The sequence below is a fragment of the Anser anser genome, assembly GCF_964211835.1.
Source record: "Anser anser genome assembly, chromosome: 18".
Classification (NCBI taxonomy): domain Eukaryota; kingdom Metazoa; phylum Chordata; class Aves; order Anseriformes; family Anatidae; genus Anser; species Anser anser.
Window position 1 is genome coordinate 8,167,001 of NC_139739.1, and position 18,033 is coordinate 8,185,033.

The 18,033-nt window shown below is 40.0% G+C and overlaps 1 protein-coding gene across 8 annotated transcripts in view; it reads right to left on the bottom strand.

Moving 5' to 3' along the window:
* The window catches only part of ZDHHC8 (zDHHC palmitoyltransferase 8), a 114,414-nt gene that overhangs the window by 10,806 nt on the left and 85,575 nt on the right, over nt 1–18,033 (bottom strand). For 7 of the 8 annotated variants that reach the window (XM_083803473.1, XM_083803476.1, XM_083803475.1 and 4 more), the window contains 9 exons: nt 17,121–17,242; nt 12,643–12,800; nt 9,296–9,468; nt 8,525–8,627; nt 5,070–5,161; nt 3,710–3,751; nt 3,248–3,380; nt 2,170–2,287; nt 1,364–1,473 (listed from right to left, as the gene is read on the bottom strand). In XM_083803473.1, coding sequence (XP_083659599.1) covers nt 1,364–1,473; nt 2,170–2,287; nt 3,248–3,380; nt 3,710–3,751; nt 5,070–5,161; nt 8,525–8,627; nt 9,296–9,468; nt 12,643–12,800; nt 17,121–17,242 — 1,051 coding nt within the window. The remainder of the gene's footprint in view (nt 1–1,363; nt 1,474–2,169; nt 2,288–3,247; nt 3,381–3,709; nt 3,752–5,069; nt 5,162–8,524; nt 8,628–9,295; nt 9,469–12,642; nt 12,801–17,120; nt 17,243–18,033) is intronic. The other variant, XM_083803474.1, reaches the window with a different exon arrangement.

Genomic DNA, 18,033 nt, shown 5'->3' on the forward strand with positions numbered 1-18,033 from the left:
TCTTCTAGAGCGTGGTACTAAATTTGGCCTTCTCTGGAAAAAGGAGACCAAGTGACAGCCTGTAAAGGAGGAGGAAAAAGAAATGACGTAGCTTGTAAGTGTATTTGTGCTACTTATCCTTGTGATCCGATCCCTCTTTCCTAACAGCTTTCACTGCTCAAAAGCAGAGTTACATTGACAGGCTGAAGAACTGATAGGAATGAGACAACATGATATTCCTCACACAAACTACTCTCTTTCTCTCTGTACGTTATACTTAGATATGGTTTGGCACACAAATACATGTAATCCTCTCGGATTGCCAAATGAACTCATTTTTATGATATTCCCACTTGACTACTAGAAAGTTGTGATTACTTGAAAATTGCACAAGTCTACAAAGCTCTTTGAATGTACACCAGTCAGCTTCTAGTAACAGCACTTTTTTAGGCTGAGATTGAAACTGCAACCCTCAGAGTGGAGACGCTGTACTCCGTTCTCAATTCATAACACCACCCAGTCTCCTGGCTTAATCAGAACCTATCCTGGATCTATATTGTATCTATGTGTGCTCAGAGTATCTTCACTGATGTATAAAGATTTAGATGCATATTGAAAGCTATATCAATGATTTTCAAATCACTCTTCTCTGGTCCTGGAGGGAGAACTTGCAACAAGCCTATTATCAGTGAGTTTAGTTTTGTACTGTTCTTCCAAAGAAAACACTGTGAACTGTTTCAAAATTTCTAAGACAGGCAACATTCATGCCAAGGAAAAGGCTCTCTGTCTGGACCTCGGTTTTCTTAATAGGAAGAAAAGATGTGAAGTGCTGGAAGTTTTTTTCCTCCAATATATAATCCAAACGCTCTCACAAGGTGCTAAAGCAGGTCGAACATGAAGAATTTTCCATTAATGTAACTAAAATATCTCTTGGGAAGCTTACATGTTTTTTATGTTTTGCCAGCTGACATGCTAAGGAATCACTGAGCATGTTGTCTGTTGTCTAAAGGATGTGATGCAGAAAAGCGCTAAGCATGCCCAGCTTCCACTGAAGCAAATGGGAGTTGGCATCTATGTCAGGAGAAGCCAATGGGAGGTGACACTTCTCAGCATCTCAGGATCAGGCCGAGACACTGGCCAAGCAGCCATGCATGCTTGCCAGCAAGGCACATGTGTCAAGCTCAACAAAGGAATGCTGCAAAAGCAGACATGTTTCCAAAAGAATCATAACGAAAATCTACACTATCACACAACAATGCCTAATGTTGTTATTTGTATTTACGCTTTGACATTCACAAAAGCCCTGCGGTAAATTTTTCCTCAGCTCCAAGTTGTCTGGTATTAATTGGGAACTGATTCTCCCAGGCTACTGCAGTTCATTCACCTGCTCAGCTGCAGCATGGTAGTGGACTTTGGGATTGTTGCTGAAAGCCGGCCGATACTTGTACATGGCAGGTGTAGGAGGGCTGATCAATTTGGGTGAAAGGCCACCTTCTGGAGAAGAAGAAAAGCAACAAACAATTTAGTATTAGAATGTATGGACAGCATACTATCATCCCTGAGTGCTTGCTATCCATGGCCCTCTGCAAACTGAGCTCTGTGCTGGAAAGAACGAGACTTGCAGTACTTTTGTGTATAATTCCACCAAAATCAACAGGGCCCCATGAGGAAATAACAGTGCCTGTGGCCAGATCAACAATCTAAAGAGAAGAAGAAAATATAATACATTAAAGTGAAATGATGTATTTTGGTGAGTAGTAATTTTGCCATATTTCAAATTACTGGTTATTTGGGTTGAATTCAACAAATAGTTTTGTCCGAAAAAGATTTCTTAAATAGTCTCAGAGCTTTAATTTAATCTTTTCATAAATGAAGTAATTGTTTGCAATGTCTAAGCATTTCACGTTAATATTTCTGATTCCTTATTTCAAAATGACATTTTTCATTTTAAAACTGATTGAAAAATTAAGGAGTTTAAAAGGGTTTAAAAACTCTCCAAACCGAAATGAAATATCCAGCCTAGGCTTGAATGAGCCACTTCAAGTCGACTTTTCTCCTTCCTGCTGTTTATTCCTCTAGCTCAGAACTCTTATAACCCACTACTGTTTTGAAAGAATACCACAAGCCTTTTGAAGAGGCTAAAATGTTTTCGTATTATTAAAAATAAAACTCTGATCCATGCAACTATACCTTCACTGGTTCCCAGCTGCCCTTTTAGCTCAGAGTACTTGCTTTGATCTCCTTTGGGTGGGAGAGGTGGCTGCACATCCATGCTTTTATCCTCCAGACCTTCCAGGCTAATTTTAGACTGAAAATGACCAAAGAATCAATCATTACCGCAACTTGGTTAGATAACAGCATGTGTCAGAGTGCTGGAGTTACCAAAGAATGAGAACTACCTGTAACAACAAATATAATTGAGCATTCACTGCAGACAAGAGCTGTCATACATGAAATTAGCATTGTCATCACAAGTCAGTATAATTTTAAATGCATTATCTTAGTCTACTTGGCACGCTAAATAACATTACCATCACAGTAATCATAGAATTATGTAGTTATCACAGAATTATAGAATGGTTTGGACTCGAAAGGACCTTAAAGATCATCTAATTCCAATTACACTGCCATGGGCAGGGACACCTTCCACTAAAATCTGGTTGTTAGTTAATATGTGGTAGAATACAATTGTGTTTTCTAGCATTTTCCAGCAACTTTCCAGGTAGCTCTCAGCAAGTAACTGTCCACCACAAAAATCTTACAAAGTGGCTTCTAATGAATCCACTACTTTTTTATAATCCTTATTTCTATTTCATGTCAGGAAAAATTAAACAAACAAACAAGAGGAGAGTGGAGAACTCAGCTTCTGACACAATATTCTTCACTGGACCACAAACCTCCCTACAGTCTGGAAGTTTGTAACTTTCCTCAAAGCAGAACAGCTGACCTGGTTCCCACAACATGGTAAGTTAGTTAAAATTAATTTGAACACCAGGAGGTGCAAAGTCTTGGGACATAAAGTAACTAACTATTGCAAAGAACAACAGCCTCTTCCAAAAGATGCCCAGAAGGCTGTTACTGGATCAAGAGCTGCTGTTATCAAATCTGTGTTACTTTCAGAAGATAAAGTGTAAGACAAGGGCTTAATCTCCGTCAATTTTTCCACGAGATGCATTATCTCAAGAAGACTTTCAATGATAAAGTTATTTCCAGGCTTGATAACACTTAAGACATGCTCTTCAAAAGAAGTGCTTGAAGACTACCTTACCTTGCTCCGGTTGAGGTTGGCTTGGATCCCATTGTCACTGATCTTCACTGTGATTTGTCGTTCAGATAAATCAGGTCTGAGGAAAGGAGGCTTCACGCTCACAGCTTGCTTCTTCTTGGGCTCGACTATATACCTGATTAATTGTTCAACAGTCATCATTAAAGTAAACTACAACCTAACAACTAGGCATAGAGACAAGAAAATCTTCCTACTTCCAGGGGATGATTTAAGAATGTGGTAGAATCTACATACGCAAGCTCCATTTATTTCAATGGATGTCAGCCCAGGTAATAATTAAAAAGCGATAAAAAAGATTTTTAGTGAGCAAAAGGAGAGGATGCATTAAAAACAAAAGAGAAAAGCAAATTTTGAAGCACTGATGGACAAGAACACAGTTGCACAGTTCATGTGAAGACAGAAAGAGAGGCCTACCACCAATGGAATTGATTTACTAGAGCTTACCTAGTTAACATGAAACAGCTTCCCTGCGGTGGAAGGTGGAGACTGGGGGAATAAGACCCAGCACATGGGGAATTAACATGGAGAAGATGATGTGTTGTCAGTTCTAGCTTACCACATTGTGACTTGTTTCTGTAGCTTGTTTAGAGTGTTCAAATAAATGGAGGAAAAAGAAACAGGCCTATAGCAAGCAACAAACCTGAAGGGAAATGGCTGATTTTAGACAGTTATTTTATTTCCCGTGGACTATAATTCTGTGAGCGCAGTTGGGCAGTGGTTGTACCATGTACAAATATCAAAATACACACACAGGCTTTCTCTGTTTTATCTAGTGAACAGGACATTCTGGTAATGATGGCTCAGTGACTTACAATATACAGGACAATTTGAACAGGTCTTCCCAAAACAGAAAAATACTGCTTGCTAGAAGTCTGAGAATAGCAATGATGATATTACTCACGCACCTCTCTTAACATGAGTATATCCCAACTTCTAATATTGAATTCTCTTAAAATATCTTGACCCGATTTTTAAGTTTTGGTAAGTTTGAGAAGCAGTGTCTTCACTTTAATACAAGTAACAGACATTTAGAACTTATCTGTTGCACAGCAAAATAAAATAAAGTAAAAAGACACATAGTGGTATTGGTGCCTGGGATTGCTCAGCACCCTGAAAAAGCTCAAATAAGTCTTCTTGTAATTAACACGTATACAGACTGGACAGCTCAGCATCTAGGATATTTATACTCCATCTATCTATTGCATTAAAATCTTGATTTCAGGATGTGAAGGGATAAATCTATTTCCTCAAAAATAGAAAGCCATAAATAAAATCCTAAGGTCCATAATGTAGACCTGGTTGAAAATCTGTTTTATGATAATGAAAGTGCCAGTGAGATTGAAAACCACAGCTGCCTTAAATTAGATTCAAGTCTCAAGGGGAAAGGCCAATTTTAGATTCGTTCTTTCTTTCTAGTAGACTAGAATCCCTCACCTATACTCAGACAATGCAAAAAGTCATTTTGGAAATAAGATTAACCTACTGAAATTTGTTACTGAAATTCACTGGATGAACAAGTTGGTGAGACAAAGCTATCAGCTCTTGATATAATTTGATTTGCTCATTCCAAATACATATTTCTGGGATGAGGATTATGAATTACATGAAGAAAGCAACTGCTTTGACAGGTTACAGCCATGCAACAGTGAAGCAGCTACCACAGAGACTTCTGGAGAGTTTTGCTTTACTTCCCTGTCATTTCATTAATTGTCTTTCACTTGTGAGCCCAACAATGCATGTTTTTTCCCTTTGTCCCAACAACTCCTCCACCTCCATTATTCCCAGCTGAGAGCATTTCCCTTACCTGGGAGCCAAAGGGCTGCAGAGCACATGTTCCACATTTCCACAGCATCCTCGGGTAAAAGGATTCACTCCCCCTCGAAATTTACCTGTCACCTGGAAACATATTCAGGACAGTGCTCAAGCTTCTTGTTAAATAATACTCATCATCCAGCCCTCAGAAAGCCAGGGACAAGTATTCCTTGTTCTAACACTACTGTCCTTCCCAAACAGGAGACCATTTTACCTCGAATGTTGCTCCTTTTCCCTCCTTCTCTAACACACCACCTGCAATTGCCACTTCTAGCCAGCATGCACACCAACAAAAGATTCCTTCCCCAACACACTGTGAGCCCAGTATATTTCCAAGCTGTCACGTTCACCTTCCAATGCTGTTTCCGCATGAGAGTTGTGCCTGCTGTCAGCCTGACTTCATGTTTTTGTCCCTTTCCTTCCCTGGTCACCTCCACTCCTCTACCCTGGCAAGTCCCCTCCAGACAAAAAGGAGTGTCAATTCTACATTCTCTATGTTGGATGCGATCAATGTTTCTACTAAAACAGCATCCTATCCCTAGCAGCAACCAGTATGAACCACTGCCTTATGTGGGAGGGTGCCAGGAACTCCCTGGTGATTACAATGCTTGCTTGGAAATTAGCTACTTTAATAAAAGTCAAGTCTCATTAGACTGGCAAGATATATTCAAAGCTTCACAAGCATTATACAGGGTTTGCACTCAACAGGCAGATACTTGAAAGTAACCATATGGGGATAAATACCAATAAAGCCAGAGAGATTAATAGTGGTTGCCGTTAAAAGCATTACTGTTGCTTTTTGCAAGTAATGCATTTTAATCAACTCATAGTCCTGATCAAGCACCAAGTTTAAAGAGTACCAGAAACACTTTAATTACTTGCACATAAAATACCAACGATTAAATGATTTTGCAATATATTATGCTGGCTTCTTTGATCTTCCATAGAACTCTTTAAAAGGCCAAGAGAGAAATGTTGGAAGTTCTGAGTGCTGGAAGAGTAACATGATGACTAAAGCATGGGCCTGGGACATTTGGCAAATCTACATTCATTCCTGGGCTTAAACTGACTTGCTGCCAGATATTGGCAAGGCAACTTCATCTCTCTCTGTCCAGTTTCTCAAACACAACATGGAAATAAAATTTCTCTAACTCACAGATTACATTACTAATTATATCAATTTGGTTTCTAAAGTAGTTTGAGATAGAGAGAGAAAGCAGTCTCAGAAGAAAGGGTATTTATTAACTATTCAGAAACTAAAAATACCAGGCTACGACCAGATGTTGGTTGTTTTGATTCCATTAAAGACTTTCAGAGGCATTCAGAAAGCTCACAAGAATCTAAATTCAGCCACTATGCACGCCTAAGTCACAGTCTGTCTACTATGAATGCTCAAAACCTACAAACCGCAAAAGGAACAACTACCAAAACTGTACAACTAGAACACCACAAATGTCTGCATCACTGGCCTATAAAATGTAATCAGAAAAGAGGACAAGTGTAGGTGAGCATATATTAACTGGGGACCTGACAGCAGATAACTAACAGTGTGAGAAAACAGATCAATAGTAAGACTGCAGGAGAAAACTGAATGTTTTAAAGCAATGGCAAAGCAGATCTCTTATCTATCACTCCTGGTCTGGTGTCCTAATGACTTAGATAACCCTCCTGTGAAAGGCACCTGAAGGCTGGGAACAACCATCCTCTAGTTCCAGCTATGTGGTAGACATGACTAGGCAGAAATTAAGACAACATTACATTTGATTTTCAGAAAATGGCACAGGAAGATGAGTTAATCTCTAGTGGTTTGGTAGCTCAGGAAACCAAAGCTAGCTAGGATGCTTTTTCCAATAGTTATTTCAATCAAGTTAAATGCAAAATTCTCAACCTATCTAAATGCCAGTGTAGCCAGAAATACAAGAATTAGATATATATTTTTAAATTAAATTTCTCCTTCCTCCTCAGCCTAAAATTTTCAAGGGCTATTTTAATCCCTGCACAGAGATAAGCCTAAGACAACATGATTTGGGCTAAAAGGCTAAAATGCGCTGGGTTTCATGCCACTATTGTTAGCACTATCAAACTTAATACTTGGCCAAAATCAATTTTAGAATGAAGAGCAGCTGACTCCAATCAAGACTAAGATGGGCAGAGAAAAGCATTTAAAGATTTACAGCTACAGTAAGCCGGCTTTGTTCAAAGGCCATGTTAGGCAACAATTCAGGATGACTTCAGATTCTTTGCTTATGTTAACTTCTCACACTATTCATGGATAAAAGCTTTTATTGTCTATTGTGGGATGGGAGACAACCTCATCCCAGTTTACAAAGGCCTAGACTCAGACAGATGTCTTCAACACTTACAGCCTGTGCAGCAGCTAGACAAGCTACATAAGTATTCATCAGCCTGCAAGAGCCAGAACAGTGCGCTGCTCTGCATGGGCTAGAGAGTCCATAGATGCAAGAGCAGCATAAACACGTGTGCGAAAACAGTCAAAAAAGTGAGGAGGAGGTGGTGGTGGTGGGAAACGTTAACCAACCAACCAAACAAACAAACAAACAAAATCCAACAACAAAAAAAACAGGTGTATGAGCACAACTTTGGAGCTGTAAAAGGGTAAAGCATTGGGATATCCACAATTAATCAGCCTTGGGCAGAAGGCTGACAGTACTGTGTGCAGCATACTGGCACGTTGCATGCCCCAGCATCACGCTTTGTAACTGAGCTACCCCTTACAAGTGGCAGGGGCATGTTATCAATCCCATGACTAGATCTCTGTCATCTGTTTCATGCTATTCATGTGTGCATGCGTATAGGTCTGGATCACCCACATAGCGGCTGTGTGTTATATACACGTGAGTAACTGTAAGGGAACTGAAGTTTCACAGGCTTTTTGGCACAAGATGCTGTGCTGGCACTTGGTTTGGAGAAGGAAAACAAGTTAGGTCCACTGGCCTCTGTGCATGTGTGTGTGTATGCACAAGAACAAGAGAGACAAAGAGAGCAAGACAAAGAGCTAGCTCAGACCTTGTTATGTGCAGTGTGGGTTTGCTGGGGGAGTTCAAAATACCAGGAGACAGGGCAAAAATATGATTTAATCTTTTCCTTTCTTTCATTCAGTCTCATGATTTGTTCAGTCTGAGTCATAAAGTTTGAACTTCTGGGGTTGACGGTACTCACCACATAAAACCTATTTCAAGGCCATAAGTAGATTTTAAATGGTAAATAAGACTTTGTGGCTAAGAGAAGGGGGAAACCTTTGTTTGTAGTGCATTCAGGAAAAAAAAATGAAAAACTAGGCAACCTTCCTAGATCCCCACAAAAGCTCCAATCAAAGTGTTACTGTTAAGATATGGGTCTTTTTTTATTTTTTTTATTTAACCAAGCTGACCTTCCTTCCCAAATCAACATTTTAGCAACAAACACAGAGAAAGGACTGTTTCTTACCTGTTCATTGGTTGTGCGCCCTCGGGCCACTAGAACAATATGAAAACCAGTGAGACCAATGACTGGAATAAAGAATAACCCAGCCACACACATGACAGCCATTCTGTATCAAGGAGTTAAAGAAACTGGAGTGAGTGAAAGGAAAAAGATGTCATGAAGATCAGGGAGAGGAAAAATAGAAAAAATCTTGGAAATAGGGAGCATGTTCCTCACCTTTATTTAGGCTAATTAAATTTTATCGTAAGTCTATCTGTTCCTAGCCAGGGTCCTTATTCTTGAGATGGTTCAAAAATAAAGTGAACTTATTGATTCTTGCTTGAACCATCTCGTAAAGACTGTTCTGCCCTACACTATCAGTGTGAGTAGCACCCCTCAGAGACAGGGCTTCATGTATTACAGTAGCACAAAGGGGAACTGCCTCTAGGGTGAACTCTACTGTATTATCTGTTTTAAATACAGCAAACAGTACCAGCAGCGCAGATTCACACCAGTTTGAAATAAATACAGGGAGGCATTGCATCTTTTTGCTGGTTTGCCTTCACAATGGCTGAGACAGACAAAAGGTTGGCTAACGTTTTGGGGATAATCAATGGTTACATAGGTCAGATGACTACAGAGGAAAAATTGTACTAAGCATTTACAGAGGAACAGCAATGGGAATCAAGAGAGGAGTAAATCTGCACCAGTTCCAGGAAGACAAGTGTTCATATCAACACTTTCACATTTTCCTCAAGGTCACCTTGTGTCTTCAAAAACCAAGAAGAAGGATACGTAATGGTGGTGTGAGCTGCTCCCAGCTTTTCCATATGGTTTAATACGAAGATCAGACCGAAGGTGAATACTCCAACCATGTGCGTACTTAAGGACAGCAAGAAGAGAAAAAAATAGCGGTAGTTCCTCCGTCCTATGCAATTGTTGACCCACGGGCAGTGATGGTCAAAATCCTTGTAAAGAAAGGGAGAGACGGAACAATATCCAAACAGTGAAAGGAAATACGTTTTTTTAGAGATATATCTGAACCATTGCCATGTAAAAACACATCAGGCTAGTTCTGCACCTTTACAAACACACTCTTTATAAGGACCAAGTGGTTTCTATATTTATGAATGGAGAGAGTTACTTCAGAGGTTATAGAATTCAAAGAGAGAATATAAAATAATAAAAAACATGCTATTTATATGCTGGTAGCAGAAGCACTGACTTTTTTGTCATCCTTAGCACGAGGAGTCAATTAAAATAAAGTTATCATAACCTATAATATTTTGAAGATGCAATACTGGCTTCAGAATTCTCTCCCCCACATTTCTGTATTTATACGTAAGCTGAATGAATCCACTTTAAATAATAGTGGGCCTCATGAAAAAAATCTATTTTTTTTTCTTTTACCAAGCAGATCCCTCCAAATAAGCAATATCTGGCTAAGACACAGGCAAAGTTCTGGACAACTAGATCGATAGCTACAAACCCCAAACTAACCAGTTGTCCCCATCAGAAGTTCAAAGTACCTTATAAAGTCACATGCCTTTTAACAGATTTATGAGGTCAGCCCACAGACATCTTTCAAGAGCCTTTACACAGTTTTATAACCATGTAAATCCACAGCCTTCAATGTGACTATTCTAGATGTGCATAAGTGAAAAGAAGATCAGGTGCAGAGAAATAAGCCCTTCCTATTTCTGTGTTGTTCAGAGCAGATATTACGCACCAATTACATCAATACATTAATTGTTTGTTCTTTGTTTTGTGGTAATGCTATCTTTAAACATTCTCCAATGATGACAAAGCAATTTTTATATTTGTAAAGTCTGCACAACGTATTTACCAAAAATTGACAAAATACAATAAATGGCTTAGAACTTTCTCAAAGCACGTTAGAAAATCACAGAGGCAATTTAATGAAGATCATTTCAGGCTACAATGCTGACATAGCATGTGTCTATGCTGTGAATCTGGTTGTACACTGCCTAAAATATCCACAGATTATGAAACTACATGAATGCCCACTGTGAACACTTCATTAAAGAAAACAGAAATCTGACTACTTTCGTCATGGATTCATTTTTGAGTCCATCTGGTCACAGCGGGCTTTAGGTTTTAACTGATTTTATTTCTGCATATGTTGCCATTTTTTGTTGTTAGCTTATTTTTACCACATTGGCTCAAAAGTTTTTTGGGCTGTGAACTTTCATAGCGCATTCTAGACTGAAAGTGAAAAGATGTCAATTACAACCCTGAATGGGTCCCCCATGGAAAAGCCAGCAGAGTCCCTCTTACCACTGTCCTCAAGCTCTTCTAGAATAGACAGGTGAGTGGGAAATTAGGATCACAAGAATCAATAAACTACAGTGTTTAAGATCACTTTTTCTTAATTCAGAAGTCATTAATGCTTTCTGCCTGTATTCATTCACAAGAGTCACAATTTAATTATACAAGCAGAGTTTCTTTCTTGCCCACCAGAACAGTAATACACATTGAACTGATCTGACCATCATAAAGCTTCTTGAGAGCTAGGAAAAGTCACCTTGTGTTCTGCTTTTTTATTTAGGTTACTTCTGGAATCTCTCCCATTTTCATTTCTGCTGCAGAACTGACTCCCCTGGAGGCCCTATGGCAGCATGAAATTGCAAGTGTTTATACCAGTGAGTTCTGGGCAATCGTTTTTTTCTGAGAAAACTTCATTAGTTGAAAATGGATTTTCATGCTGAGCCACTGGGGAGGGCAGAAGAAAGAAATTCCATGGGACAACAGAATTTATCATCATCTAAACAATCCTTGGAATCTAGAATTAGTGAAAACACTTATGTTTTAAAACTTAGGAATATATGAGTCAGGTTTTCTATGAAAAATCTAGCTCTATTTAACAATTCACAGCAGTCTAACGAAATTGTGTGACAATGAATAGTTTGTGGCTATTTCCTTCCACCCAGGGTCTTCAGTAGCTCCCGACTCTCCATCTTATCAGACACAGCATTCTTCTAAGGTCTTCCACAACAGAACAGGCTTGTCCTATCTATAGATGTTTAGTAGGCACAGTGCTGCTTCCAGCTAATTATAACTTAGATATATGTTGCCCTGGAGGAGAAAATAACTGACACAAGATAAACCCAGTCAGCTTTTCTCAGACAAGTAGCTGTGCTGCTTTCTTTGGGACTATTTCCTTGCTTTTGGCAAAAAGGATTAGTACAAAGATGGTGTATACAGCATTCCAGCTGACGATGGTATTTTTTGCCTTTCTGATTAGCAATTTCTTTCATTTTAATGGCATAGCTGAATATATTTTAGACATATTAAAAAATTCATCTTCCTATTGAAAACAACAACAACAACAACAAAAACTACAGAACTTGCAGCAGAAGTATCCTCAACAAGTGGAATTTTTAGCTCAGCAATAAAAATATTCCCCCTGGCAATACACTCTGTACTTAGAAGTTTAGGAGACATCTATAGCCCAAAAGCACACCTTACTGTTTGGGGATTTTTTTTTCTCAATCCTGTGTGCTTCACTGAGACCACAGGGCTACCATGAAACATGAAAGGCCCATAATTCAAAGGGACCAACATTAGAGGCATGACTGAGTTCATGGTCTGAGCTGGGGTGTTGACACAAACGTACAGCCCTACCACTGACTGGGGACCTACTCACTGGATTCGGAGTTTGGTTTTCCTGAAGTTCATGTGCACCCAGTGAGCTTAGGGTTCATCATTTAATTTGGAACAAACTGGTGCCTACATTAGTGGGCAAGCAGACAAGCTAGAACAGTTCACCCTGGATTTTCTGCTCTCTTGAACTCTGCCTATGCATGAACTCTCCCATTCACCCCTTTTTATACATTCATGATCCCTACACTACCTCCAGGAAGACATAGCCAGGATTATAAACTTTTAACCTAATTATCACTGGCAACAAAGCTGACATCAAGCGCTACTGCATATGTAACATACATCATAACTGAGGGCTATGTTCCAAATGATACCAATTGGTAGGAGACCATCAACAAGGCTAGAGCTGGGAACTTTCAAAAATTGAAATATTGGGGGAAGTACCCATCTACACATTTCCAGTAGTGCATGCAACCCCATCACTGAGGCACAGCCAACACAACCAACAGAACGGTTACCTCAACACAGTTGTCACAGACACTGCAGTGAGAGCAGCGTGGAGGACGGTAGAAGTGGCAGGTGGCACACCATTTCATCCGTACTTGGATTCCTTTAATCTCCACATTCTTGTAGAGTGGAGCTCGGAAGTCATCATCTTTATCTTCATCTTCATCTGCTGCTCAATGCAAAACTAAAAGTTAGTGGAAATAACAGCGGGTAAAGATGAAAGATCTAATCCAGGCAGTGCCTTGGATATAGGGGCACTGCATGTGCTCTTGGGCTTGTCAGAGAAACAGAGAGCTGTGGAAGTGATGGACTGTCAGAAGAGGTTGTCCTGGCTGCAGAACACTTCAGTGATCTGGGCTCATTTCGGCACCCAAGGCAACGCTCCCATGGGAACGCCAGGCAGCCAGTCCAAATCCTGGACAAAGAGAAGTGTTTGAGTCTTATCTTAGCCAGCAGTTACAGCCGGAATGAACAAGATGAGAGTCAAAGAGGGGATGGAAATCCAGAAATCACCCAAGCCCTTGCTGCAAGAAGTTCTGCTTTCAGGATTAATTCAATGCTAGTCTACCGGCACATAGAACAAAAGAAATTACATCAACCAATATTAAAAGAAGGTTATTAAAAGAAGGTTGTGCTAGCTCAAACCCCAAAATTAACCCAGATGACCCAGAGTGGTGTTTTGTCAAGCACTCTAGTGTCAGCCCCCCACCATCCCAAAGACCAGTTGCTCCAGGGAACCTAATGCCACAGTGAGAAGCAATTTGTGTGCCCGCAATGAGCCCTGTACCAGTGTCTGCTTCCTTATAGCATACCCTGTGCTCTCTTCTTCAGTGCGTGCCCTGAACGCTCTTACTTTAGTAGCTGTATATAACTGGTAAGATCTCACCTCCCTCAAAGGCAGTATGGTCTAGTGACCTGAGCACAGGACTGGAAGTCAGGAAGTCCTATATCCTAATTTTCTCACTCTGTGACCTTTGGCTATTCATTTAACCTCTTTTTGCCATTAGTAAGATTGGAATGACAATATGGCAGAGTTATGTTATTATGGACAACCCTGTGGTGGATGGGTGATCATCTCCACTAAGCGCTGCCCTGTTGAGAAAACAGACCATTTAAAAATAAATTCAAAAAATAAAAGCCAGTCTAGAATGGACAAATATATATTGGGAAGAAAAGGAAAAATGAGAATGATGTACATGGAAGTTCATCTTTTATTCTAGATACCTGCAATCTTTATTTGTTTCCTTTTGACAGAGAATATGTAACTAGTTCACATCTATTTAACACCTGGTTAAACACTGCAGTGCAGCTGGCATTGGTTGACTGGCTCCAAATTAGACAAAATTTGATAATATTATCCCAGTGGGGCATCAATAACTGTCATGTAGTTCTATATTAAATCTTCTCTAGATGTGTTATCCTTATTAAAATGATCCAATTTCCATTGACTTCAGGAGGAGTTTCTCCCTTCACTCAGATGAGCTTGGGATCTGACTCAGCTACAATATTTACCTTGCAAGAATATTCTCTGGGTTAATGTTTGTGCATGGAAGCAGACTGCCATACTGGCACCGTTCCCTATAATTTTCCTTCATAACTAATCAGTGGGACTCTTAGTGGGAGCTAGACTCTAAATCCCTAAGGGCACTTCTATAAATACAATCTGTGGGTTCTTCAATACTACAAAGTGGTCCATGCTGCAAAATACAATTGTGGGCATACAAAAACAAGATACTAGAATGGTCAAACCATTTAAGTTCTTGTAAAAATACTTACTATGCAGACATGCAGACAAAAAGTCTGTACGTTGTATATACCTATAAATACACCCATATACCTATATAGGTGTATACCTACATAAATACATTGAATTTGCAGAACTGACACACACTTGAAGAGTTTTTATAAAATAGATTCACATAAAAAGCACTGGAAGACAGTTTGTGGTTGGTATCTGTAATTAGCCAGAAACACATATTGCCATTATCAATCTAGACTGTAAATCAGATTTGTCAGGGAGGCCCCAATTTCAATGACTTAATACTTCCCTTTCTTGTCATTCATTTTAGCGTGTCACTGGCAACTCACTTGCACAGAGCCAATCCTGATTCATAACAGGATCATTCAGAGAGACAGCAAATTACAAAATGATTCAAAAAAGGAGTAATGGAACTGGGAGTTTAATTCTGGCCCTTTTCAACAATACAAGAAAAAGCTGGGTTTACTTCTCATCTGTGCCCCAAATTCTCTTTGCCAGAGAATCTGTAAGCTCATGGGATACAGCTAGATAAGTCTTTATCACCAGCCTTCAGTCATCTGAGCAGAAGAATACATTGGTAGAAGACACTATCTTACTACACAGACTCTCGTACTCTTATCCACTGACACAAGGCAGCCAAATCTCCTGTTTATATAACATATCTTATGATTTTTGGCAGCTTTCTTAAAGGAATCATGTGGTTTCAAAAGACTCTCTGCTTTTGTATTGCTTTTTTCTTTTGTTTTTGAAGTAAATTTGCAACCATCAGAAATGTGCTAAAAAGCTTGAAAATTAAGAAGATTAAATCTGCAATTTCAAGAACAGAAAGCAAAGAGATCCATTGTATATTCATTTTAAATCACTCCTACAATTTTTGAATTCTTTGGGTTGGCAGCTATGCGGGTGGCGTGGGGTGGTGATAGCTTTTTTAGCATGTACACTTGCGATCTGAAATAACATCTGCTCCCCTTTCTTCCCAGCTCTAGTATTTATAGTCTTTTCCATCTTTTTTTTTTTTCCTTATCAGATTGCTTCCTTCACACATTTACACTCTTACCTCATCACTTTCTTCAAGGATGACTCCCATTCCTTTTCTGGCCTTTTCCCCACTTCCCTCATTCCCAACCTCCTCCAGACCAAGTACAAACATACACTGCATAGAGAGAAATGGCCAAGGCCACAAATGAAGAGAAAAGGATGGAAGAAAGGGAAGCTGTAGGAAACTCCCCCTCTTCCTGCTTTGCTCCTGACTCCATTTTGTTAAAGCAGCTGGGAAGGGAAGAAAGGTGATGAGAATGTTTCCAAGTTTCCATTTGATCTCCCTGTCCTTTTCTCCTTTAAATGCAAAGGCCAAATAAAGAGCTTATTTGCAAGAAGTTAGAGAAGTGTAAAGGAAGGTGTGAATTCATGATATGCTTCGTACTGATCACTCTTAGAGCACAGTAAGTGCCCAGCAGCAGGCTCCACTTTGAGGGAACTACATCGCACAATATTAGATTCCCAGACTGTGACTTTCAAAACTGAACAACGCTGTTCTAGCTCTTCCCCTACTGAAGGCAAAAAGCATGGATGCGTTCAATAACGTCACACCCACAGCATATTCAACCACTGTTGTCTCTGATGAGATGGAGGAACGGAAAAGTGCAGGAAGCCAGGTAAAAGCTCTATGTGCTTCAGCTATTTTGGAAATCTCGGTAAAAGCTCTATGTTTCAGCTCTTTTGAAAATCTCTCTATCACCTATATGTAACTTTGGGCAGCTAAACACTGCATCATATAATCCCGTACAAATGACTGAATATTGCCTTTACACACAATTATTTCCTCAACTGGAGTGCTGCAACACTTCAGGGGTTCAAAAGCTTCAGCTGAAAGGAATGACAGAGAGATGCTCATCATTAGACCCTGCTACCTAGAGAAACCTGGCACCCACTATTCAGAGAAGCCAGCAGGACAGGTACCTTGTTCTTGTCAGGTACAATAGCAATTCAAAACAGGTATTGAATTCACTCAGTAGAGGTGGGTAAGAACAGCTTGAAGAGAGCAGAGATCCACTGGTTTAGCAAGACTGCCTAGAGCAGTCTCTGCTGCAAACTGCATGTGAATAATTATTGGAAGACAGATAAAACGAGGTGATAATTCTCTCATTAGGATGTGTTAAAAGAGGTAGCTCCACTGTGGTTCCTATTATAAGAGTCGAGTGATCTTTATCCTATTTAATCAGTTGTGCATCAGTACTAATTTAAGCAGGCATATCTTTCTAAATGTGTATGTTTTAGATGCTCTAAGGCAAGCTTTAATCATTATTTTTTTTAGCATTCAATGCTTATGCATTTATTTTAAGGCTTTTTGGAAGGAAGGTCTGCTTTGATGAAGCTCTTTCAGAAAGATCAGCCTCTCCCTTCCACCATGCTCAACTTCCTATTGTGAAGACAGTAACTTAAATCCAATGTGCCAGCATGACACAGGGGATGGCAATTGCAATCACATCAGTCAGGAGAGCTACTCAAACGAGAACCATGCTATGCAGCCCTGTGCCCTCAACTGCCAGCCTGAGCAAGTGCAAGGACAACTGACACCTCTCAGCTCAGATGAGGGTATCCAGCACTTCACTACCATTCCAACTCTACTGCCAGTTCAGTGTAAAAAATAAGTAAATACATAAACAAGAAAGATTACCAGGAAAAAAAAAAAAAAAAGGAGGACCACCCACCAGTCCCATTTTCTCTTACCTCGTGGAAAAACCCCAGGGTCCATGAAAGTTGCCATGCTGAAGTTTGCCAGTACAAACAAGAACACGAGCCCATTGTACACTGGGATGGCTGGTGAGATGGCTTTTGTCAGCCAGGGGCACCTGTGGAGGAGCAAAATTATAGGTAAGGGTTCTTTTGGCTGTATCAAGTAGTTTCTTCCCATTCACCATCATCACAGAGAAAAGCAGTCTCATCACCTCCCCACCACCCATTCAGCAAGGCTGAATTTGCAATTTAACAACAGAAATTTCAATAGAGCCAGTTTCAGTGATTTAAAGTACACTGCAGCCACCCTTTATAAGGACGCTTTATTCCATAGAACAGAAAGCAACAATTGCTCACGTGGCTTGTAGGACTTTGCAACCCTATTGCTTTATTTGCAACCTGGCATTTTGCTTCTCTGTGTAAAAGCTGCATCCTATTGTTGCGTTTCTGTTTATTGTGTATATAGGCTTGTTACAGTTGGTGTTATTTTCAATCCTCACTGGCATAAAGCAGAATAGGATTCTTAAACCATTGATCTCCCCAGCAGGTACAAAGGGAAGCACACTTGCTTCCCCCAGCACCTTCCCGAGTGGTTTTCAACTTTAAATAACGCTCACAACCAACACTTCAAAACCTCTCCCCAGCAGAAAGTTTGGTCAGACTGAGCATGGGCTCTGCAGGTGTCAGCAGAATCTAAGAAGGCCGAAAAGAAAGTGGATGGCATCTGCCATGTGAGCACCTTTCAGAAACGCCGGAAAGGCTTGCTGCACACCCAGCACACGTATCTGAGAGGAACAGAAAGTAAAGGAGAAAAACTAGGAGACTCAGGAAAGACAATGTAGAAAGGCCTGTTGTTATAGGACAATTGATCTAGCTGCAAAGAACACTTCCCACCAGCAGAGGAAGG